General features: G+C 54.9%; 2 protein-coding genes across 2 annotated transcripts; both read right to left on the minus strand.

Moving 5' to 3' along the window:
* Window positions 1-7,750: 7,750 nt before the first annotated feature.
* Window positions 7,751-10,493, minus strand: LOC124569574 (repetin-like). The gene is made up of 3 exons (XM_047131090.1): window positions 10,141-10,493; window positions 8,675-10,049; window positions 7,751-8,632 (listed from the first exon to the last, which is right to left on the minus strand). Exons 1-3 carry the CDS (start codon window positions 10,491-10,493, stop codon window positions 7,751-7,753), a joined length of 2,610 nt encoding a protein of 869 aa, XP_046987046.1.
* Window positions 10,494-15,193: 4,700 nt separating this feature from the next.
* Window positions 15,194-17,936, minus strand: LOC124569576 (repetin-like). Its single transcript, XM_047131091.1, has 3 exons — window positions 17,584-17,936; window positions 16,118-17,492; window positions 15,194-16,075 (listed from the first exon to the last, which is right to left on the minus strand). The coding sequence occupies exons 1-3, from the start codon at window positions 17,934-17,936 to the stop codon at window positions 15,194-15,196; spliced, it is 2,610 nt and encodes an 869-aa protein (XP_046987047.1).
* Between the last annotated feature and the right edge of the window lie 4,589 nt (window positions 17,937-22,525).

Here is a 22,525-nt window from a genome sequence, read left to right on the forward strand (position 1 = left end):
CCTCGCAAGCTGAACTGTCCTCGCAAGCTGTCCTGTCCTTTCAAGCCGTGCCATCCTCACAAGCTGTGCTGTCCTCGCAAGCTGTGCTGTCCTCGCAACCTGTGCTGTCCTCGCAAGTTGTGCTTTCCTCTCAAGTAGTGCTTTCCTCTCAAGTAGTGCTGTCCTCTCAAGTTGAGCTGTCTTCTCAAGTTGAGCTGTCCTCTCAAGTTGAGCTGTCCGCTCAAGTTGAGCTGTCCTCTCAAGCTGAGCTGTCCTCTCTAATTGAGCTGTCCTCTCAAGTTGAGCTGTCCTCTCAAGTTGAGCTGTCCTCTCAAGTTGAGCTGTCCTCGCAAGCTGTGCTGTCCTCACAAGCTGTGCTGTCCTCGCAAGCTGTGCTGTCCTCGCAAGCCCTGCTTTCCTCGCAAGCCATGCTGTCTTCGCAAGCCATGCTGTCCTCGCCGGCCGTGCTGTCCTCGCAAGCCGTGCTGTCCTCGCAAACCGTGCTGTCCTCACAAGCTGTGCTGTCCTCGCAAGTTGTGCTTTCCTCTCAAGTAGTGCTTTGCTCTCAAGTAGTGCTGTCCTCTCAAGTTGAGCTGTCTTCTCAAGTTAAGCTGTCCTCTCAATTTGAGCTGTCCCCTCAAGTTGAGCTGTTCGCTCAAGTTGAGCTGTCCTCTCAAGTTGAGCTTTCCTCTCAAGTTGAGCAGTCCGCTCAAGCTGAGGGGTCCTCGCAACCTGCGCTTTCCTCGCAAGCTGTGCTGTCTTTGCAAGCTGTGCTGTCCTCGCAAGCTGTGCTGTCCTCACAAGCTGTGCTGTCCTCGCAAGCTGTGCTGTCCTCGCAAGCTGTGCTGTCCTCGCAAACTGTGCTGTCCTCGCAAGCTATGCTGTCCTCGCAAGCTGTGCTGTCCTTGGAAGCTGTTCTGTCCTCGCAACCTGTGCTGTCCTCGCAACCTGTGCTGTCCTCACAAGCCGTTCTCTCCTCGCAAGCTGTGCTGTCCTCGCAAGCTGTGCTGTCCTCGCAAGCTGTGCTGTCCTCGCAAGCTGTGCTCTCCTCGCAAGCTGTGCTGTCCTCGCAAGCTGTGCTGTTGTCTCAAATTGAGCTGCCCTCTCAAGTTCAGTTCCCCTCTCAAGTTGAGCTGTCCTCTCAAGTTGAGCTGTCCTCTCAAGTTGAGCTGTCCTCTGAAGTTGAGCTGTCCTCTCAAGTTGAGCTGTGACGTTGAGCTGTCCTATCAAGTTGAGCTGTGCTCTCAAATTGAGCTGTCAAGTTGAGCTGTCCCCTCAAGTTGAGCTGTCTTCTCAAGTTGAGCTGTCCACTCAAGTTGAGCTGTCTGCTCAAGTTGAGCTGTCCTCTCAAGCTGAGCTGTCCTCTCAAGTTGAACTGTCCTCTCAAGTTGAACTGTCCTCGCAAGCCGTGCTGTCCTCGCAAGCTGTGCTTTCCTCGCAAGCTGAGCCGTCCTCGCAAGCTGTGCTGTCCTCGCAAGCCGTGCTGTTCTCGCAAGCTGTGCTGTTATCGGAAGCCGTGCTGTCTTTGCAAGCCGTGCTGTCATCGCAAGCCGTGCTGTCCTCGCAAGCTTTGCTTTCCTCGCAAGCTTTGCTGTCCTCGGAAGCTGTGCTGTCCTCTCAAGTTGTGCTGTCCTCTCAAGTTGAGCTGTCCTCTCAAGTAGAGCTGTCCTCTCAAGTAGATCTGTCCTCTCAAGATGAGCTGTCCTCTCGAGCTGTCCTCGCAAGTTGAGCTGTCCTCTCAAGTTGAGCTGTCCTCTCAAGTTGAGCTGTCCTCTCAAGTTGAGCTGTCCTCTCTACTTGAGCTGTCCGCTCAAGTTGAGCTGTCCTCCCAAGTTGAGCTGTCCTCTCAAGCTGAGCTGTCTTCGCAACCTGTGCTTTCCTCGCAAGCCGTGCTGTCCTCGCAAGCTGTGCTGTCCTCGCAAGCTGTGCTGTCCTCGCAAGCTGTGCTGTCCTCGCAAGCTGTGCTGTCCTCGCAAGCTGTGCTGCCCTCACAAGCTGTGCTGTCCTCGCAAGCTGTGCTGTCCTTGGAAGCTGTGCTGTCCTCGCAACCTGTGCTGTCCTCGCAACCTGTACTGTCCTAACAAGCCGTTCTCTCCTCGCATGCTGTGCTGTCCTCGGAAGCTGTGCTGTCCTCGCAAGCTGTGCTGTCCTCGCAAGCTGTGCTGTCCTCGCAAGCTGTGCTGTCCTCGCAAGCTGTGCTGTCCTCGCAAGCTGTGCTGTCCACGCAAGCTGTGCTGTCGTCTCAAGTTGAGCTCCCCTCTCAAGTTCAGCTGCCCTCTCAAGTTGAGCTGTCCTCTCAAGTTGAGCTGTCCTCTCAAGTTGACCTGTGCTCTCAAATTGAGCTGTCAAGTTGAGCTGTACTCTCAAGTTGAGCTGTCCTCTCAAATTGAGCTGTCCTCTCAAGTTGAGCTGTCCTCTCAAGTTGAGCTGTCCTCGCAAGCTGTGCTGTCCTCGCAAGCTGTGCTGTCCTCGCAAGCCGTGCTGTCCTCGCAAGCTGTGCTGTCCTCGCAAGCCGTGCTGTCCTCGCAAGCCGTGTCGTCCTCGCAAGCTGTGCTGTCCTCGCAAGCTCTGCTGTCCACGCAAGCTGAGCTGACCTCCCAACCTCTGCTGTCATCGCAAGTCGTGCTGTCCTCGCTAGCCGTGCTGTACTGAGAAGCCGTGCTGTCCTCGCAAGCTGTTCTGCCCTCGCAAACTTTGCTGTCCTAGCAAGCTTTGCTGTCCTCGCAAATTGTGCTGTCTTCTCAAGTTGTGCAGTCCTCTCAAGTGCAGCTGTCCTCTCAAGTTGAGCTGTTCTCTCAAATTGAGCTGTCCTCTCAAGTTGAGATTTCCTCTCAAGTTGAGCAGTCTGCTCAAGTTGAGCTGTCCTCTCAAGTTGAGCTGTCCTCTCAATCTGAGCTGTCCTCGCAAGCTGTGCTGTCCTCGCAAGCTGTGCTGTCCTCGCAAGCTGTGCTGTCCTCGCAAGCTGTGCTGTCGTCGCAAGCGGTGCTGTCCTCGCAAGCTGTGCTGTCCTCCCAAGCTGTGCCGTCCTCGCAAGCTTTGCTGTCCTTGGAAGCTGTGCTGTCCTTGCAACCTGTGCTGTCCTCGCAACCTGTGCTGTCCTCTCAAGCCGTTCTCTCCTCGCAAGCTGTGCTGTCCTCGCAAGCTGTGCTGTCCTCGCAAACTGTGCTGTCCTCGCAAAATGTGCTGTCCTCGCAAGCTGTGCTGTCCTCGCAAGCTGTGCTGTCGCCTCAAGTTGAGCTGCCCTCTCAAGTTCAGCTGCCCTCTCAAGTTGAGCTGTCCTCTCAAGTTGAGCTGTCCTCTCAAGTTAACCTGTCCTCTTAAGTTGAGCTGTCCTTTCAAGTTGAGCTGTCCTCTCAAGTTGAGCTGTCCTCTCAAGATGAGCTGTCGTTTCAAGTTGAGCTGTCCTCTGAAGTTGAGCTGTCCTCTCAAGTTGAGCTGTCCTTGCAAGCTGTGCTGTCCTCGCAAGCTGTGCTGTCCTCACAAGCTGTGCTGTTCTCGCAACCCATGCTGTCCTCGCAAGCTGTGCTGTCCTCCCAAGCTTTGCTGTCCTCGCAAGTTGTGCTTTCCTCTCAAGTAGTGCTTTCCTCTCAAGTAGTGCTGTCCTCTCAATTTGAGCTGTCTTCTCAAGTTGAACTGTCCTCTCAAGTTGAGCTGTCCCCTCAAGTTGAGTTGTCCTCTCAAGCTGAGCTGTCCTCTAAAGTTGAGCTGTCCTCTCAAGTTGAACTGTCCTCTCAAGTTGAACTGTCCTCGCAAGCTGTGATGTCCTCACAAGCTGTGCCGTCCTCGCAAGCTGTGCTGTCCTCACAAGCGGTGCTGTCCTCGCAAGCTGTGCTGTCCTCGCAAGCTGTGCTGTCCTCGCAAGTTGTGCTGTCCTTGCAAGCCGTGCTGTCCTCGCAAGCCTTGCTGTCCTCGCAAGCCTTGCTGTCCTCACAAGCTGTGCAGCCCTCGCAAGCTTTGCTGTCCTCCCAATTTGTGCTTTCCTCTCAAGTAGTGCTTTCCTCTCAAGTAGTGCTGTCCACTCAAGTTGAGCTGTCTTCTCAAGTTGAACTGTCCTCTCAAGGTGACTTGTCCGCTCAAGTTGAGCTGTCCTCTGAAGCTGAGCTGTCCTCTCAATTTGAGCTGTCCTCTCACGTTGAACTGTCCTCTGAAGTTGAACTGTCCTCGCTAGCTGTGATGTCCTCGCAAGCTGTGCTGTCCTCGCAAGCTGTGCCGTCCTCGCAAGCTGTGCTGTCCTGGCAAGCTGTGCTGTCCTCGCAACCTGTGCTGTCCTTGCAAGCTGTGCTGTCCTCGCAAGCTGTGCTGTCCTTGCAACCTGTGCTGTCCTCGCAAGCTGTGCTGTCCTCGTAAGCTATGCTGTCCTCGCAAGCTGTGCAGTCCTCGCAAGCTGTGCTGTCCTTGAATGTTGTGCTGTCCTCGCAACCTGTGCTGTCCTCGCAAGCTATGCTGTCATAGCAAGCCGTGCTGCCCTCGCAAGCCGTGTTGTCCTCACAAGCTGTGCTGTCCTCGCAAGTTGTGCTTTCCTCTCAAGTAGTGCTTTCCTCTCAAGTAGTGCTGTCCTCTCAAGTTGAGCTGTCTTCTCAAGTTGAGCTGTCCTCTCAAGTTGAGCTGTCCGCTCAAGTTGAGCTGTCCTCTTAAGTTGAGCTGTCCTCTCAAGTTGAGCTGTCCTCTCAAGTTGAGCTGTCCTCTCAAGATGAGCTGTCGTTTCAAGTTGAGCTGTCCTCTGAAGTTGAGCTGTCCTCTCAAGTTGAGCTGTCCTTGCAAGCTGTGCTGTCCTCGCAAGCTGTGCTGTCCTCACAAGCTGTGCTGTTCTCGCAACCCATGCTGTCCTCGCAAGCTGTGCTGTCCTCGCAAGCTTTGCTGTCCTCGCAAGTTGTGCTTTCCTCTCAAGTAGTGCTTTCCTCTCAAGTAGTGCTGTCCTCTCAATTTGAGCTGTCTTCTCAAGTTGAACTGTCCTCTCAAGTTGAGCTGTCCCCTCAAGTTGAGTTGTCCTCTCAAGCTGAGCTGTCCTCTAAAGTTGAGCTGTCCTCTCAAGCTGAGCTGTCCTCTCAATTTGAGCTGTCCTCTCACGTTGAACTGTCCTCTGAAGTTGAACTGTCCTCGCAAGCTGTGATGTCCTCGCAAGTTGTGCTGTCCTCGCAAGCTGTGCCGTCCTCGCAAGCTGTGCTGTCCTGGCAAGCTGTGCTGTCCTCGCAACCTGTGCTGTCCTTGCAAGCTGTGCTGTCCTCGCAAGCTGTTCTGTCCTTGCAACCTGTGCTGTCCTCGCAAGCTGTGCTGTCCTCGTAAGCTATGCTGTCCTCGCAAGCTGTGCAGTCCTCGCAGGCTGTGCTGTCCTTGAATGTTGTGCTGTCCTCGCAACCTGTGCTGTCCTCGCAAGCTATGCTGTCATAGCAAGCCGTGCTGCCCTCGCAAGCCGTGTTGTCCTCACAAGCTGTGCTGTCCTCGCAAGTTGTGCTTTCCTCTCAAGTAGTGCTTTCCTCTCAAGTAGTGCTGTCCTCTCAAGTTGAGCTGTCTTCTCAAGTTGAGCTGTCCTCTCAAGTTGAGCTGTCCGCTCAAGTTGAGCTGTCCTATCAAGCTGAGCTGTCCTCTCTAATTGAGCTGTCCTCTCAAGTTGAGCTGTCCTCTCAAGTTGAGCTGTCCTCTCAAGTTGAGCTGTCCTCGCAAGCTGTGCTGTCCTCACAAGCTGTGCTGTCCTCGCAAGCTGTGCTGTCCTCGCAAGCCCTGCTTTCCTTGCAAGCCATGCTGTCTTCGCAAGCCATGCTGTCCTCGCCGGCCGTGCTGTCCTCGCAAGCCGTGCTGTCCTCGCAAACCGTGCTGTCCTCACAAGCTGTGCTGTCCTCGCAAGTTGTGCTTTCCTCTCAAGTAGTGCTTTGCTCTCAAGTAGTGCTGTCCTCTCAAGTTGAGCTGTCTTCTCAAGTTAAGCTGTCCTCTCAATTTGAGCTGTCCCCTCAAGTTGAGCTGTCTTCTCAAGCTGAGCTGTCCTCTCAAGTTGAGCTGTCGTCTCAAGTTGAGCTGTCCTCTCAAGTTGAATTGTCCTCGCAAGCTGTGATGTCCTCGCAAGCTGTGCCATCCTCGCAAGCTTTCCTGTCCTCACAAGCTGTGCTGTCCTCGCAAGCTGAACTGTCCTCGCAAGCTGTCCTGTCCTTTCAAGCCGTGCCATCCTCACAAGCTGTGTTGTCCTCGCAAGCTGTGCTGTCCTCGCAACCTGTGCTGTCCTCGCAAGTTGTGCTTTCCTCTCAAGTAGTGCTTTCCTCTCAAGTAGTGCTGTCCTCTCAAGTTGAGCTGTCTTCTCAAGTTGAGCTGTCCTCTCAAGTTGAGCTGTCCGCTCAAGTTGAGCTGTCCTCTCAAGCTGAGCTGTCCTCTCTAATTGAGCTGTCCTCTCAAGTTGAGCTGTCCTCTCAAGTTGAGCTGTCCTCTCAAGTTGAGCTGTCCTCGCAAGCTGTGCTGTCCTCACAAGCTGTGCTGTCCTCGCAAGCTGTGCTGTCCTCGCAAGCCCTGCTTTCCTCGCAAGCCGTGCTGTCTTCGCAAGCCATGCTGTCCTCGCCGTCCGTGCTGTCCTCGCAAGCCGTGCTGTCCTCGCAAACCGTGCTGTCCTCACAAGCTGTGCTGTCCTCGCAAGTTGTGCTTTCCTCTCAAGTAGTTCTTTGCTCTCAAGTAGTGCTGTCCTCTCAAGTTGAGCTGTCTTCTCAAGTTAAGCTGTCCTCTCAATTTGAGCTGTCCCCTCAAGTTGAGCTGTTCTCTCAAGTTGAGCTGTCCTCTCAAGTTGAGCTTTCCTCTCAAGTTGAGCAGTCCGCTCAAGCTGAGGGGTCCTCGCAACCTGCGCTTTCCTCGCAAGCTGTGCTGTCTTTGGTAGCTGTGCTGTCCTCGCAAGCTGTGCTGTCCTCACAAGCTGTGCTGTCCTCGCAAGCTGTGCTGTCCTCGCAAGCTGTGCTGTCCTCGCAAACTGCGCTGTCCTCGCAAGCTATGCTGTCCTCGCAAGCTGTGCTGTCCTTGGAAGCTGTGCTGTCCTCGCAACCTGTGCTGTCCTCGCAACCTGTGCTGTCCTCACAAGCCGTTCTCTCCTCGCAAGCTGTGCTGTCCTCGCAAGCTGTGCTGTCCTCGCAAGCTGTGCTGTCCTCGCAAGCTGTGCTCTCCTCGCAAGCTGTGCTGTCCTCGCAAGCTGTGCTGTCGTCTCAAATTGAGCTGCCCTCTCAAGTTCAGTTCCCCTCTCAAGTTGAGCTGTCCTCTCAAGTTGAGCTGTCCTCTCAAGTTGAGCTGTCCTCTGAAGTTGAGCTGTCCTCTCAAGTTGAGCTGTGACGTTGAGCTGTCCTATCAAGTTGAGCTGTGCTCTCAAATTGAGCTGTCAAGTTGAGCTGTCCCCTCAAATTGAGCTGTCTTCTCAAGTTGAGCTGTCCACTCAAGTTGAGCTGTCTGCTCAAGTTGAGCTGTCCTCTCAAGCTGAGCTGTCCTCTCAAGTTGAACTGTCCTCTCAAGTTGAACTGTCCTCGCAAGCCGTGCTGTCCTCGCAAGCTGTGCTTTCCTCGCAAGCTGAGCCGTCCTCGCAAGCTGTGCTGTCCTCGCAAGCCGTGCTGTTCTCGCAAGCTGTGCTGTTATCGGAAGCCGTGCTGTCTTTGCAAGCCGTGCTGTCATCGCAAGCCGTGCTGTCCTCGCAGGCTTTGCTTTCCTCGCAAGCTTTGCTGTCCTCGGAAGCTGTGCTGTCCTCTCAAGTTGTGCTGTCCTCTCAAGTTGAGCTGTCGTCTCAAGTAGAGCTGTCCTCTCAAGTAGATCTGTCCTCTCAAGATGAGCTGTCCTCTCGAGCTGTCCTCGCAAGTTGAGCTGTCCTCTCAAGATGAGCTGTCCTCTCAAGTTGAGCTGTCCTCTCAAGTTGAGCTGTCCTCTCTACTTGAGCTGTCCGCTCAAGTTGAGCTGTCCTCCCAAGTTGAGCTGTCCTCTCAAGCTGAGCTGTCTTCGCAACCTGTGCTTTCCTCGCAAGCCGTGCTGTCCTCGCAAGCTGTGCTGTCCTCGCAAGCTGTGCTGTCCTCGCAAGCTGTGCTGTCCTCGCAAGCTGTGCTGTCCTCGCAAGCTGTGCTGTCCTCGCAAGCTGTGCTGTCCTTGGAAGCTGTGCTGTCCTCGCAACCTGTGCTGTCCTCGCAACCTGTACTGTCCTAACAAGCCGTTCTCTCCTCGCAAGCTGTGTTGTCCTCGGAAGCTGTGCTGTCCTCGCAAGCTGTGCTGTCCTCGCAAGCTGTGCTGTCCTCGCAAGCTGTGCTGTCCTCGCAAGCTGTGCTGTCCACGCAAGCTGTGCTGTCGTCTCAAGTTGAGCTCCCCTCTCAAGTTCAGCTGCCCTCTCAAGTTGAGCTGTCCTCTCAAGTTGAGCTGTCCTCTCAAGTTGACCTGTGGTCTCAAATTGAGCTGTCAAGTTGAGCTGTACTCTCAAGTTGAGCTGTCCTCTCAAATTGAGCTGTCCTCTCAAGTTGAGCTGTCCTCTCAAGTTGAGCTGTCCTCGCAAGCTGTGCTGTCCTCGCAAGCTGTGCTGTCCTCGCAAGCCGTGCTGTCCTCGCAAGCTGTGCTGTCCTCGCAAGCCGTGCTGTCCTCGCAAGCCATGTCGTCCTCGCAAGCTGTGCTGTCCTCGCAAGCTCTGCTGTCCACGCAAGCTGAGCTGACCTCCCAACCTCTGCTGTCATCGCAAGTCGTGCTGTCCTCGCTAGCCGTGCTGTACTGAGAAGCCGTGCTGTCCTCGCAAGCTGTTCTGCCCTCGCAAACTTTGCTGTCCTAGCAAGCTTTGCTGTCCTCGCAAATTGTGCTGTCTTCTCAAGTTGTGCAGTCCTCTCAAGTGCAGCTGTCCTCGCAAGTTGAGCTGTTCTCTCAAATTGAGCTGTCCTCTCAAGTTGAGCTTTCCTCTCAAGTTGAGCAGTCTGCTCAAGTTGAGCTCTCCTCTCAAGTTGAGCTGTCCTCTCAATCTGAGCTGTCCTCGCAAGCTGTGCTGTCCTCGCAAGCTGTGCTGTCCTCGCAAGCTGTGCTGTCCTCGCAAGCTGTGCTGTCCTCCCAGCGGTGCTGTCCTCGCAAGCTGTGCTGTCCTCACAAGCTGGGCCGTCCTCGCAAGCTTTGCTGTCCTTGGAAGCTGTGCTGTCCTTGCAACCTGTGCTGTCCTCGCAACCTGTGCTGTCCTCGCAAGCCGTTCTCTCCTCGCAAGCTGTGCTGTCCTCGCAAGCTGTGCTGTCCTCGCAAACTGTGCTGTCCTCGCAAAATGTGCTGTCCTCGCAAGCTGTGCTGTCCTCGCAAGCTGTGCTGTCGCCTCAAGTTGAGCTGCCCTCTCAAGTTCAGCTGCCCTCTCAAGTTGAGCTGTCCTCTCAAGTTGAGCTGTCCTCTCAAGTTGAGCTGTCCTCTGAAGTTGAGCTGTCCTCTCAAGTTGAGCTTTCCTCTCAAGTTGAGCAGTCCGCTCAAGTTGAGCTGTCCTGTCAAGTTGAGCTGTCCTCTCAAGCTGAGCTGTCCTCGCAACCTGTGCATTCCTCGCAAGCTGTGCTGTCCTCGCAAGCTGTGCTTTCCTCGCAAGCTGTGCTGTCCTCGCAAGCTGTGCTGTCCTCGCAAGCTGTGCTGTCTTCGCAAGCTGTGCTGTCCGTGCAAGCCGTGCTGTCCTCGCATGCCGTGCTGTCCTTGCAAGCTCTGCTGTCCTCGTCAGCTTTGCTGTCCTCGCAAGTTGTGCTTTCCTCCCAAGTAGTGCTTTCCTCTTAAGTAGTGCAGTCCCCTCAAGTTGAGCTGTCTTCTCAAGTTGAGCTGTCCACTCAAGTTGAGCTGTCTGCTCAAGTTGAGCTGTCCTCTCAAGCTGAGCTGTCCTCTCAAGTTGAGCTGTCCTCTCAAGTTGAACTGTCCTCGCAAGCTGTGATGTCCTCGCAAGCTGTGCCGTCCTCACAAGCTGTGCTGTCCTCGCAAGCTGTGCTGTCCTCGTTAGCTGTGCTGTCCTCGCAAGCTGTGCTGTCCTTGCAAGCTCTGCTGTCCTCGCAAGCTGTGCTGTCCTCGCAAACTGTGCTGCCCTTCGTAAGCTGTGCTTTCCTCGCAAGCTGTGCTGTCCTCGCAAGCTGTGCTTTCCTCGCAAGCTGACCCGTCCTCACAATCTGTGCTGTCCTCGCAAGCCGTGCTGTTCTCGCAAGCTATGCTGTCATCGGAAGCCGTGCTGTCTTCGCAAGCCGTGCTGTCATCGCAATCCGTGCTGTCCTCGCAAGCTTTGCTTTCCTGGCAAGCTTTGCTGTCCTCGGAAGCTGTGCTGTCCTCTCAAGTTGTGCTGTCCTCTCAAGTTGAGCTGTCCTCTCAAGTTGAGCTGTCCTCTCAAGTTGAGCTGTCCTCTCAAGATGAGCTGTCCTCTCAAGTTGAGCTGTCCTCTCAAGTTGAGCTGTCCTCTCAAGTTGAGCTGTCCTCTCTCGATGAGCAGTCCTCTCTAGATATGCTGTCCTCACAAGTTGTGCTGTCCTCTCAAGTTGAGCTGTCCTCTCAAGTTGAGCAGTCCTCTCAGTTTGAGCTGTCCTCGCAAGCTGTGCTGTCATCGCAAGCTAAGCTGTCCTCCCAACCTCTGCTGTCCTCGCAAGCCGTGCTGTCCTCGCTAGCCGTGCTGTCCTCAGAAGCCGTGCTGTCCTCTCACGCTTTGCTGTCCTAGCAAGCTTTGCTGTTCTCGCAAGCTTTGCTGTCCTCGCAAGTTGTGCTATCTTCTCAAGTCGTACAGTCCGCTCAAGTTGAACTGTCCTCTCAAGTTTAGCTGTTATCTCAAGCTGAGCTGTCCTCGCAACCTCTGCTTTCCGCGCAAGCTCTGTTGCCCTCGCAAGCTGTGCTGTCCTCGCAAGCTGTGCTGTCCTCGCAAGCTGTGCTGTCGTCGCAAGCTTTGCTGTCCTCGCAAGCTGTGCTGACCTCGCAAGCTGTGCTGTCGTCTCAAGTTGAGCTGCCCTCTCAAGTTCAGCTGCCATCTCAAGTTGAGCTGTCGTCTCAAGTTGAGCTGTCCTCTGAAGTTGAGCTGTCCTCTCAAGTTGAGCTGTCAAATTGAGCTTTCCTCTCAAGTTGAGCTGTCCTCTCAAGTTGAGCTGTCCTCTCAAATTGAGCTGTCCTCGCAAGATGTGCTGTCTTCGCAAGCTGTGCTGTCCTCGCAAGCCGTGCTGTCCTCGCAAGCCGTGCGGTCCTCGCAAGCTGTGCTGTCCTTACAAGCCGTGCTGTCCTCGCAAGCCGTGCTATCCTCGCAAGCCGTGCTGTCCTTGCAAGCCGTGCTGTCCTTGCAAGCTGTGCTGTCCTCGCTAGCTGTGCTGTCCTCGCAAGCTGTGCTGTCCTCGCCAGCTTTGCTGTCCTCGCAAGTTGTGCTTTCCTCTCAAGTAGTGCTTTGCTCTCAAGTAGTGCTGTCCTCTCAAGTTGAGCTGTCTTCTCAAGTTAAGCTGTCCTCTCAATTTGAGCTGTCCCCTCAAGTTGAGCTGTTCGCTCAAGTTGAGCTGTCCTCTCAAGTTGAGCTTTCCTCTCAAGTTGAGCAGTCCGCTCAAGCTGAGGGGTCCTCGCAACCTGCGCTTTCCTCGCAAGCTGTGCTGTCTTTGCAAGCTGTGCTGTCCTCGCAAGCTGTGCTGTCCTCACAAGCTGTGCTGTCCTCGCAAGCTGTGCTGTCCTCGCAAGCTGTGCTGTCCTCGCAAACTGTGCTGTCCTCGCAAGCTATGCTGTCCTCGCAAGCTGTGCTGTCCTTGGAAGCTGTTCTGTCCTCGCAACCTGTGCTGTCCTCGCAACCTGTGCTGTCCTCACAAGCCGTTCTCTCCTCGCATGCTGTGCTGTCCTCGCAAGCTGTGCTGTCCTCGCAAGCTGTGCTGTCCTCGCAAGCTGTGCTCTCCTCGCAAGCTGTGCTGTCCTCGCAAGCTGTGCTGTTGTCTCAAATTGAGCTGCCCTCTCAAGTTCAGTTCCCCTCTCAAGTTGAGCTGTCCTCTCAAGTTGAGCTGTCCTCTCAAGTTGAGCTGTCCTCTGAAGTTGAGCTGTCCTCTCAAGTTGAGCTGTGACGTTGAGCTGTCCTATCAAGTTGAGCTGTGCTCTCAAATTGAGCTGTCAAGTTGAGCTGTCCCCTCAAGTTGAGCTGTCTTCTCAAGTTGAGCTGTCCACTCAAGTTGAGCTGTCTGCTCAAGTTGAGCTGTCCTCTCAAGCTGAGCTGTCCTCTCAAGTTGAACTGTCCTCTCAAGTTGAACTGTCCTCGCAAGCCGTGCTGTCCTCGCAAGCTGTGCTTTCCTCGCAAGCTGAGCCGTCCTCGCAAACTGTGCTGTCCTCGCAAGCCGTGCTGTTCTCGCAAGCTGTGCTGTTATCGGAAGCCGTGCTGTCTTTGCAAGCCGTGCTGTCATCGCAAGCCGTGCTGTCCTCGCAAGCTTTGCTTTCCTCGCAAGCTTTGCTGTCCTCGGAAGCTGTGCTGTCCTCTCAAGTTGTGCTGTCCTCTCAAGTTGAGCTGTCCTCTCAAGTAGAGCTGTCCTCTCAAGTAGATCTGTCCTCTCAAGATGAGCTGTCCTCTCGAGCTGTCCTCGCAAGTTGAGCTGTCCTCTCAAGTTGAGCTGTCCTCTCAAGTTGAGCTGTCCTCTCAAGTTGAGCTGTCCTCTCTACTTGAGCTGTCCGCTCAAGTTGAGCTGTCCTCCCAAGTTGAGCTGTCCTCTCAAGCTGAGCTGTCTTCTCAACCTGTGCTTTCCTCGCAAGCCGTGCTGTCCTCGCAAGCTGTGCTGTCCTCGCGAGCTGTGCTGTCCTCGCAAGCTGTGCTGTCCTCGCAAGCTGTGCTGTCCTCGCAAGCTGTGCTGCCCTCGCAAGCTGTGCTGTCCTCGCAAGCTGTGCTGTCCTTGGAAGCTGTGCTGTCCTCGCAACCTGTGCTGTCCTCGCAACCTGTACTGTCCTAACAAGCCGTTCTCTCCTCGCAAGCTGTGCTGTCCTCGGAAGCTGTGCTGTCCTCGCAAGCTGTGCTGTCCTCGCAAGCTGTGCTGTCCTCGCAAGCTGTGCTGTCCTCGCAAGCTGTGCTGTCCTCGCAAGCTGTGCTGTCCACGCAAGCTGTGCTGTCGTCTCAAGTTGAGCTCCCCTCTCAAGTTCAGCTGCCCTCTCAAGTTGAGCTGTCCTCTCAAGTTGAGCTGTCCTCTCAAGTTGACCTGTGCTCTCAAATTGAGCTGTCAAGTTGAGCTGTACTCTCAAGTTGAGCTGTCCTCTCAAATTGAGCTGTCCTCTCAAGTTGAGCTGTCCTCTCAAGTTGAGCTGTCCTCGCAAGCTGTGCTGTCCTCGCAAGCTGTGCTGTCCTCGCAAGCCGTGCTGTCCTCGCAAGCTGTGCTGTCCTCGCAAGCCGTGCTGTCCTCGCAAGCCGTGTCGTCCTCGCAAGCTGTGCTGTCCTCGCAAGCTCTGCTGTCCACGCAAGCTGAGCTGACCTCCCAACCTCTGCTGTCATCGCAAGTCGTGCTGTCCTCGCTAGCCGTGCTGTACTGAGAAGCCGTGCTGTCCTCGCAAGCTGTTCTGCCCTCGCAAACTTTGCTGTCCTAGCAAGCTTTGCTGTCCTCGCAAATTGTGCTGTCTTCTCAAGTTGTGCAGTCCTCTCAAGTGCAGCTGTCCTCTCAAGTTGAGCTGTTCTCTCAAATTGAGCTGTCCTCTCAAGTTGAGATTTCCTCTCAAGTTGAGCAGTCTGCTCAAGTTGAGCTGTCCTCTCAAGTTGAGCTGTCCTCTCAATCTGAGCTGTCCTCGCAAGCTGTGCTGTCCTCGCAAGCTGTGCTGTCCTCGCAAGCTGTGCTGTCCTCGCAAGCTGTGCTGTCGTCGCAAGCGGTGCTGTCCTCGCAAGCTGTGCTGTCCTCCCAAGCTGTGCCGTCCTCGCAAGCTTTGCTGTCCTTGGAAGCTGTGCTGTCCTTGCAACCTGTGCTGTCCTCGCAACCTGTGCTGTCCTCGCAAGCCGTTCTCTCCTCGCAAGCTGTGCTGTCCTCGCAAGCTGTGCTGTCCTCGCAAACTGTGCTGTCCTCGCAAAATGTGCTGTCCTCGCAAGCTGTGCTGTCCTCGCAAGCTGTGCTGTCCTCGCAAACTGTGCTGTCCTCGCAAAATGTGCTGTCCTCACAAGCTGTGCTGTCCTCGCAAGTTGTGCTTTCCTCTCAAGTAGTTCTTTGCTCTCAAGTAGTGCTGTCCTCTCAAGTTGAGCTGTCTTCTCAAGTTAAGCTGTCCTCTCAATTTGAGCTGTCCCCTCAAGTTGAGCTGTTCTCTCAAGTTGAGCTGTCCTCTCAAGTTGAGCTTTCCTCTCAAGTTGAGCAGTCCGCTCAAGCTGAGGGGTCCTCGCAACCTGCGCTTTCCTCGCAAGCTGTGCTGTCTTTGGAAGCTGTGCTGTCCTCGCAAGCTGTGCTGTCCTCACAAGCTGTGCTGTCCTCGCAAGCTGTGCTGTCCTCGCAAGCTGTGCTGTCCTCGCAAACTGCGCTGTCCTCGCAAGCTATGCTGTCCTCGCAAGCTGTGCTGTCCTTGGAAGCTGTGCTGTCCTCGCAACCTGTGCTGTCCTCGCAACCTGTGCTGTCCTCACAAGCCGTTCTCTCCTCGCAAGCTGTGCTGTCCTCGCAAGCTGTGCTGTCCTCGCAAGCTGTGCTGTCCTCGCAAGCTGTGCTCTCCTCGCAAGCTGTGCTGTCCTCGCAAGCTGTGCTGTCGTCTCAAATTGAGCTGCCCTCTCAAGTTCAGTTCCCCTCTCAAGTTGAGCTGTCCTCTCAAGTTGAGCTGTCCTCTCAAGTTGAGCTGTCCTCTGAAGTTGAGCTGTCCTCTCAAGTTGAGCTGTGACGTTGAGCTGTCCTCTCAAGTTGAGCTGTGCTCTCAAATTGAGCTGTCAAGTTGAGCTGTCCCCTCAAATTGAGCTGTCTTCTCAAGTTGAGCTGTCCACTCAAGTTGAGCTGTCTGCTCAAGTTGAGCTGTCCTCTCAAGCTGAGCTGTCCTCTCAAGTTGAACTGTCCTCTCAAGTTGAACTGTCCTCGCAAGCCGTGCTGTCCTCGCAAGCTGTGCTTTCCTCGCAAGCTGAGCCGTCCTCGCAAGCTGTGCTGTCCTCGCAAGCCGTGCTGTTCTCGCAAGCTGTGCTGTTATCGGAAGCCGTGCTGTCTTTGCAAGCCGTGCTGTCATCGCAAGCCGTGCTGTCCTCGCAGGCTTTGCTTTCCTCGCAAGCTTTGCTGTCCTCGGAAGCTGTGCTGTCCTCTCAAGTTGTGCTGTCCTCTCAAGTTGAGCTGTCGTCTCAAGTAGAGCTGTCCTCTCAAGTAGATCTGTCCTCTCAAGATGAGCTGTCCTCTCGAGCTGTCCTCGCAAGTTGAGCTGTCCTCTCAAGATGAGCTGTCCTCTCAAGTTGAGCTGTCCTCTCAAGTTGAGCTGTCCTCTCTACTTGAGCTGTCCGCTCAAGTTGAGCTGTCCTCCCAAGTTGAGCTGTCCTCTCAAGCTGAGCTGTCTTCGCAACCTGTGCTTTCCTCGCAAGCCGTGCTGTCCTCGCAAGCTGTGCTGTCCTCGCAAGCTGTGCTGTCCTCGCAAGCTGTGCTGTCCTCGCAAGCTGTGCTGTCCTCGCAAGCTGTGCTGTCCTCGCAAGCTGTGCTGTCCTTGGAAGCTGTGCTGTCCTCGCAACCTGTGCTGTCCTCGCAACCTGTACTGTCCTAACAAGCCGTTCTCTCCTCGCAAGCTGTGCTGTCCTCGGAAGCTGTGCTGTCCTCGCAAGCTGTGCTGTCCTCGCAAGCTGTGCTGTCCTCGCAAGCTGTGCTGTCCTCGCAAGCTGTGCTGTCCACGCAAGCTGTGCTGTCGTCTCAAGTTGAGCTCCCCTCTCAAGTTCAGCTGCCCTCTCAAGTTGAGCTGTCCTCTCAAGTTGAGCTGTCCTCTCAAGTTGACCTGTGGTCTCAAATTGAGCTGTCAAGTTGAGCTGTACTCTCAAGTTGAGCTGTCCTCTCAAATTGAGCTGTCCTCTCAAGTTGAGCTGTCCTCTCAAGTTGAGCTGTCCTCGCAAGCTGTGCTGTCCTCGCAAGCTGTGCTGTCCTCGCAAGCCGTGCTGTCCTCGCAAGCTGTGCTGTCCTCGCAAGCCGTGCTGTCCTCGCAAGCCATGTCGTCCTCGCAAGCTGTGCTGTCCTCGCAAGCTCTGCTGTCCACGCAAGCTGAGCTGACCTCCCAACCTCTGCTGTCATCGCAAGTCGTGCTGTCCTCGCTAGCCGTGCTGTACTGAGAAGCCGTGCTGTCCTCGCAAGCTGTTCTGCCCTCGCAAACTTTGCTGTCCTAGCAAGCTTTGCTGTCCTCGCAAATTGTGCTGTCTTCTCAAGTTGTGCAGTCCTCTCAAGTGCAGCTGTCCTCTCAAGTTGAGCTGTTCTCTCAAATTGAGCTGTCCTCTCAAGTTGAGCTTTCCTCTCAAGTTGAGCAGTCTGCTCAAGTTGAGCTCTCCTCTCAAGTTGAGCTGTCCTCTCAATCTGAGCTGTCCTCGCAAGCTGTGCTGTCCTCGCAAGCTGTGCTGTCCTCGCAAGCTGTGCTGTCCTCGCAAGCTGTGCTGTCCTCCCAGCGGTGCTGTCCTCGCAAGCTGTGCTGTCCTCACAAGCTGTGCCGTCCTCGCAAGCTTTGCTGTCCTTGGAAGCTGTGCTGTCCTTGCAACCTGTGCTGTCCTCGCAACCTGTGCTGTCCTCGCAAGCCGTTCTCTCCTCGCAAGCTGTGCTGTCCTCGCAAGCTGTGCTGTCCTCGCAAACTGTGCTGTCCTCGCAAAATGTGCTGTCCTCGCAAGCTGTGCTGTCCTCGCAAGCTGTGCTGTCGCCTCAAGTTGAGCTGCCCTCTCAAGTTCAGCTGCCCTCTCAAGTTGAGCTGTCCTCTCAAGTTGAGCTGTCCTCTCAAGTTGAGCTGTCCTCTGAAGTTGAGCTGTCCTCTCAAGTTGAGCTTTCCTCTCAAGTTGAGCAGTCCGCTCAAGTTGAGCTGTCCTGTCAAGTTGAGCTGTCCTCTCAAGCTGAGCTGTCCTCGCAACCTGTGCATTCCTCGCAAGCTGTGCTGTCCTCGCAAGCTGTGCTTTCCTCGCAAGCTGTGCTGTCCTCGCAAGCTGTGCTGTCCTCGCAAGCTGTGCTGTCTTCGCAAGCTGTGCTGTCCTTGCAAGCCGTGCTGTCCTCGCATGCCGTGCTGTCCTTGCAAGCTCTGCTGTCCTCGTCAGCTTTGCTGTCCTCGCAAGTTGTGCTTTCCTCCCAAGTAGTGCTTTCCTCTTAAGTAGTGCAGTCCCCTCAAGTTGAGCTGTCTTCTCAAGTTGAGCTGTCCACTCAAGTTGAGCTGTCTGCTCAAGTTGAGCTGTCCTCTCAAGCTGAGCTGTCCTCTCAAGTTGAGCTGTCCTCTCAAGTTGAACTGTCCTCGCAAGCTGTGATGTCCTCGCAAGCTGTGCCGTCCTCACAAGCTGTGCTGTCCTCGCAAGCTGTGCTGTCCTCGTTAGCTGTGCTGTCCTCGCAAGCTGTGCTGTCCTTGCAAGCTCTGCTGTCCTCGCAAGCTGTGCTGTCCTCGCAAACTGTGCTGCCCTTCGTAAGCTGTGCTTTCCTCGCAAGCTGTGCTGTCCTCGCAAGCTGTGCTTTCCTCGCAAGCTGACCCGTCCTCACAATCTGTGCTGTCCTCGCAAGCCGTGCTGTTCTCGCAAGCTATGCTGTCATCGGAAGCCGTGCTGTCTTCGCAAGCCGTGCTGTCATCGCAATCCGTGCTGTCCTCGCAAGCTTTGCTTTCCTGGCAAGCTTTGCTGTCCTCGGAAGCTGTGCTGTCCTCTCAAGTTGTGCTGTCCTCTCAAGTTGAGCTGTCCTCTCAAGTTGAGCTGTCCTCTCAAGTTGAGCTGTCCTCTCAAGATGAGCTGTCCTCTCAAGTTGAGCTGTCCTCTCAAGTTGAGCTGTCCTCTCAAGTTGAGCTGTCCTCTCTCGATGAGCAGTCCTCTCTAGATGTGCTGTCCTCACAAGTTGTGCTGTCCTCTCAAGTTGAGCTGTCCTCTCAAGTTGAGCAGTCCTCTCAGTTTGAGCTGTCCTCGCAAGCTGTGCTGTCATCGCAAGCTAAGCTGTCCTCCCAACCTCTGCTGTCCTCGCAAGCCGTGCTGTCCTCGCTAGCCGTGCTGTCCTCAGAAGCCGTGCTGTCCTCTCACGCTTTGCTGTCCTAGCAAGCTTTGCTGTTCTCGCAAGCTTTGCTGTCCTCGCAAGTTGTGCTATCTTCTCAAGTCGTACAGTCCGCTCAAGTTGAACTGTCCTCTCAAGTTTAGCTGTTATCTCAAGCTGAGCTGTCCTCGCAACCTCTGCTTTCCGCGCAAGCTCTGTTGCCCTCGCAAGCTGTGCTGTCCTCGCAAGCTGTGCTGTCCTCGCAAGCTGTGCTGTCGTCGCAAGCTTTGCTGTCCTCGCAAGCTGTGCTGTCCTCGCAAGCTGTGCTGTCGTCTCAAGTTGAGCTGCCCTCTCAAGTTCAGCTGCCATCTCAAGTTGAGCTGTCGTCTCAAGTTGAGCTGTCCTCTGAAGTTGAGCTGTCCTCTCAAGTTGAGCTGTCAAATTGAGCTTTCCTCTCAAGTTGAGCTGTCCTCTCAAGTTGAGCTGTCCTCTCAAATTGAGCTGTCCTCGCAAGATGTGCTGTCTTCGCAAGCTGTGCTGTCCTCGCAAGCCGTGCTGTCCTCGCAAGCCGTGCGGTCCTCGCAAGCTGTGCTGTCCTTACAAGCCGTGCTGTCCTCGCAAGCCGTGCTATCCTCGCAAGCCGTGCTGTCCTTGCAAGCCGTGCTGTCCTTGCAAGCTGTGCTGTCCTCGCTAGCTGTGCTGTCCTCGCAAGCTGTGCTGTCCTCGCCAGCTTTGCTGTCCTCGCAAGTTGTGCTTTCCTCTCAAGTAGTGCTTTCCTCTTAAGTAGTGCTGTCCCCTCAAGTTGATCTGTCTTCTCAAGTTGAGCTGTCCACTCAAGTTGAGCTGTCTGCTCAAGTTGAGCTGTCCTCTCAAGCTGAGCTGTCCTCTCAAGTTGAGCTGTCCTCTCAAGTTGAACTGTCTCGCAAGCTGTGATGTCCTCACAAGCTGTGCCGTCCTCGCAAGCTGTGCTGTCCTCGCAAGCTGTGCTGTCCTCGCTAGCTGTGCTGTCCTCGCAAGCTGTGGTGTCCTTGCAAGCTGTGCTGTCCTCGCAAGGTGTGCTGTCCTCGCAACCTGAGCTGCCCTCGCAAGCTTTGCTTTCCTCGCAAGCTGTGCTGTCCTCGCAAGGTGTGCTGTTCTCGCAAGCTATGCTGTCATCGGAAGCCGTGCTGTCTTCGCAAGCCGTGCTGTCGTCACAAGCTGTGCTGTCCTCGCAGGCTTTGCTTTCCTCGCTAGCTTTGCTGTCCTCGGAAGCTGTGCTGTCCTCTCAAGTTGGGCTGTCCTATCAAGTTGAGCTGTCCTCTCAAGTTGAGCAGTCCTCTCCAGTTGAGCTGTCCTCTCAAGATGAGCTGTCCTCTCAAGTTGAGCTGTCCTCGCAAGTTGAGCTGTCCTGTCAAGTTGAGCTGTCCTCTCAAGGTGAGCTGTCCTCTCAAGTTGAGCTGTCCTCTCAAGTTGAGCTGTCCTCTGTAGTTGAGCTGTCCTCTCAAGTTGAGCTGTCCTCTCAAGCTGAGCTGTCCTGGCAAGCTGTGCTGTCTTTGCAAGCTGTGCTGTTCTCTCAAGTTGAGCTGTCCCCTCTCGATGAGCTGTCCGCTCTAGATGAGCTGTCCTCGCAAGTTGAATTGTCCTCTCAAGTTGAGCTGTCCTCTCAAGTTGAGCTGTCCTCTCAAGTTGAGCTGTCCTCTCAAGTTGAGCTGTCCTCACAACTTGAGCTGTCCTCTCAAGTTGAGCTGTCCTCTCAAGTTGAGCTGTCCTCTCAAGTTGAGCTGTCTTCTCAAGTTGAACTGTCCTCTCAAGCTGAGCAGCCCTCGCAACCAGTGCTTTCCTCGCAAGCTGTGCTGTCCTCGCAAGCTGTGCTGTCCTCGCAAGCTGTGGCTTCCTCGCAAGCTGTGCTGTCCTCGCAAGCTGTGCTGTCCTCGCAAACTGTGCTGTCCTCGCAAGCTTTGCAGTCCTCGCAAGCTGTGCTGTCCTTGGAAGCGGTGCTGTCCTCGCAACCTGTGCTGTCCTCGCAATCTGTGCTGTCCTCGCAAGCCGTTCTCTCCTCGCAAGCCGTGCCGTCCTCACAAGCAATGCTGTCCTCGCAAGCCATGCTGTCTTCGCAAGCCGTACTTTCCTTGCAAGCTTTGCTGTCCTTGCAAGCTGTGCTGTCCTCGCAAGCTGTGCAGTCTTCGCAAGCTGTGCTGTCCTCGCAAGCTGTGCTGTCGTCTCAAGTTGACCTGCCCTCTCAAGTTCAGCTGCCCTCTCAAGTTGAGCTGTCACCTCAAGTTGAACTGTCCTCTCAAGTTGAGTTGTCCTCTCAAGTTCAGCTATCCTCGAAAGTTGAGCTGTCCTCTCAAGTTGTGCTGTCCTTGCTAGTTGAGCTGTCCTCTCTAGTTGAGCTGTCCTCTCAACCGGAGCTATCCTCTGAAGTTGAGCTGTCCTCTCAAGTTGAGGTGACCTCTCACGTTGTGCTGTCCTCTCAAGTTGAGCTGTCCTCTCAAGTTCAGCTGTCCTCACAAGCCGTGCTGTCCTTGCAAGCTGTGCTGTCCTCGCAAGCTGTGCTGTCCTCAAGAGCTGTGCTGTCCTCGCAAGCTGTGCTGTCCTCTCAAGTTGAGCTGTCTTCTCAAGTTGAGCAGTCCTCTCAACCGGAGCTATCCTCTGAAGTTGAGCTGTCCTCTCAAGTTGAGGTGTCCTCTCAAGTTGTGCTGTCCTCGAAAGTTGAGCTGTCCTCTCAAGTTCAGCTGTCCTCGCAAGCCGTGCTGTCCTCGCAAGCTGTGCTGTCCTCGCAAGCTGTGCTGTCCTTGAAAGCTGTGCTGTCCTCGCAAGCTGTGCTGTCCTCGCAAGTTGTGCTGTGCTCGCAAGCTGTGCTGTCCTTGCAAGCTGTCCTGTCCTGGCAAGCTGTGCTGTTCTCGCAAACTGTGCTGTCCTCGCAAGCTGTGCTGTTCTCGGAAGCTGTGCTGTCCTCGCAACCTGTGCTGTCCTCGCAACCTGTGCTGTCCTCGCAAGCCGTTCTCTCCTCACTAGCCGTGCTGTCCTTGCAAGCCATTCTGTCCTCGCAAGCCGTGCTGTCCTTGCAAGCCGTGCTGTCCTCGCAAGCCATGCTGTCCTCGTAAGCTTTGCTGTCATCGCAAGCTGTGCTCTCCTTGCATGTTGTGTTGTCCTCGCAAGCTGTGCTGTCGTCGCTAGCTCTGCTGTCGTCTCAAGTTGAGCTGCCCTCTTAAGTTCAGCTGTCCTCCCAAGTTGCGCTGTCCTCTCAAGTTGAGTTGTCCTTTCAAGTTGATCTGTCCTCTCAAGTTGAGCAGTCCTCTCAAGTTCAGCTGTCAAGTTAAACTGTCCTCTCAAGTTGAGCTGTCCTCTCAAGTTAAGCTGTCCTCGCAAGCTCTGCCGTCCTCGAAAGCTGTGCTGTCCGCGCAAGCTGTGCTCTCCTCGCAAGCCTTGCTGTCCTCGCAAGCCGTGCTGTCCTCGCAAGCTGTGCTGTCCTCGCAAGCCGTGCTATCCTCGCAATCTGTGGTGTCCTCGCAAGCTGTGCTCTCCTTGCAAGCCGTGCTGTCCTCACAAACCGTGCTGTCTTCGCAAGCCATGCTGTCCTCGCAAGCCGTGCTGTCCTCGCAAGCCGTGCTGTCCTCGCAAGCCATGCTGTCCGCGCAAGCCAAGCTGTCCTCGCAAGTCGTGCTGTCCTCGCAAGCCGTGCTGTCCTCGCAAGCTTTGCTGTCATCGCAAGCTGTGCTGTCCTTGCATGCTGTGTTGTCCTCGCAAGCTGTGCTGTCCTCGCTAGCTCTGCTGTCGTCTCAAGTTGAGCTGCCCTCGTAAGTTCAGCTGACCTCTCAAGTTGAGCTGTCCTCTCGTTGAATTGTCCTCTCAAGTTGATCTGTCCTCTCAAGTTGAGCTCTCCTCTCAAGTTCAGCTGTCAAGTTGAGCTGTCCTCTCAAGTTGAGCTGTCCTCTCAAGTTGAGGTGTCCTCTCAAGTAAGGCTGTCCTCTCAAGTTCAGCTGTCCTTCAAGTTGAGCTGTCCTCTCAACTTGAGCTGTCCTCTCTACATGAGCTGTCCTCTCAAGTTGAGCTGTCCTTCTCAAGTTGAGCTGTCCTCTCAAGTAGAGCTGTCCTTTCAAGTTGAGCTGTCTTCGCAAGCCGTGCTGTCCTCGCAAGCTGTGCTGTCCTCGCAAGCTGTGCTGTCCTTGAAAGCTGTGCTGTCCTCGCAAACTGTGCTGTCCTCGGATGCCGTGCTGTCCTCAAAAGCCGTGCTGCCTCGCAAGCCGTGCCATCCTCGCAAGCCGTGCTGTCGTCGCAATCCGTGCTGTGCTCACAAGCCGTGCTGTCCTCGCAAGCTTTGCTGTCGGCGCAAGCTCTGCTGTTCACGCAAGCTTTGCTGTCCGCCCAAGTTGTGCTGTCCTCGCAAGTTGTGCTGTCCTCTCAAGTTGTGCTGTCCTCTCAAGTTGAGGTGTCCTCTCAAGTTGAGCTGTCGTCTCACGTGGAGCTGTCCTCTCAATTTGAGCTGTCCTCTCAAGTTGAGCTGTCCTCTCAAGTTGAGCTGTTCTCTCAAGTTGAGCTGTTCTCTCAAGTTGAGCTGTCCT

Source organism: Schistocerca americana, unplaced genomic scaffold (assembly GCF_021461395.2).
Source record: "Schistocerca americana isolate TAMUIC-IGC-003095 unplaced genomic scaffold, iqSchAmer2.1 HiC_scaffold_1508, whole genome shotgun sequence".
Classification (NCBI taxonomy): Eukaryota; Metazoa; Arthropoda; class Insecta; order Orthoptera; family Acrididae; genus Schistocerca; species Schistocerca americana.

Coding starts and splice junctions, on each gene's coding strand:
- LOC124569574 (XM_047131090.1), bottom strand. CDS start 10,493: ATGACAGCACAGCTTGCGAGGACAGCTCAAACTGAGAGGACTGCTCAA. Junction 10,050..10,140: donor CGGATTGCGATGACAGCACG/GCTTGCGAAGAC, acceptor AGGACGGGTCAG/CTTGCGAGGAAAGCACAGCT. Junction 8,633..8,674: donor GAGGACAGCACGGCTTCTCA/GTACAGCACGGC, acceptor TTGCGATGACAG/CAGAGGTTGGGAGGTCAGCT.
- LOC124569576 (XM_047131091.1), bottom strand. CDS start 17,936: ATGACAGCACAGCTTGCGAGGACAGCTCAAACTGAGAGGACTGCTCAA. Junction 17,493..17,583: donor CGGATTGCGATGACAGCACG/GCTTGCGAAGAC, acceptor AGGACGGGTCAG/CTTGCGAGGAAAGCACAGCT. Junction 16,076..16,117: donor GAGGACAGCACGGCTTCTCA/GTACAGCACGGC, acceptor TTGCGATGACAG/CAGAGGTTGGGAGGTCAGCT.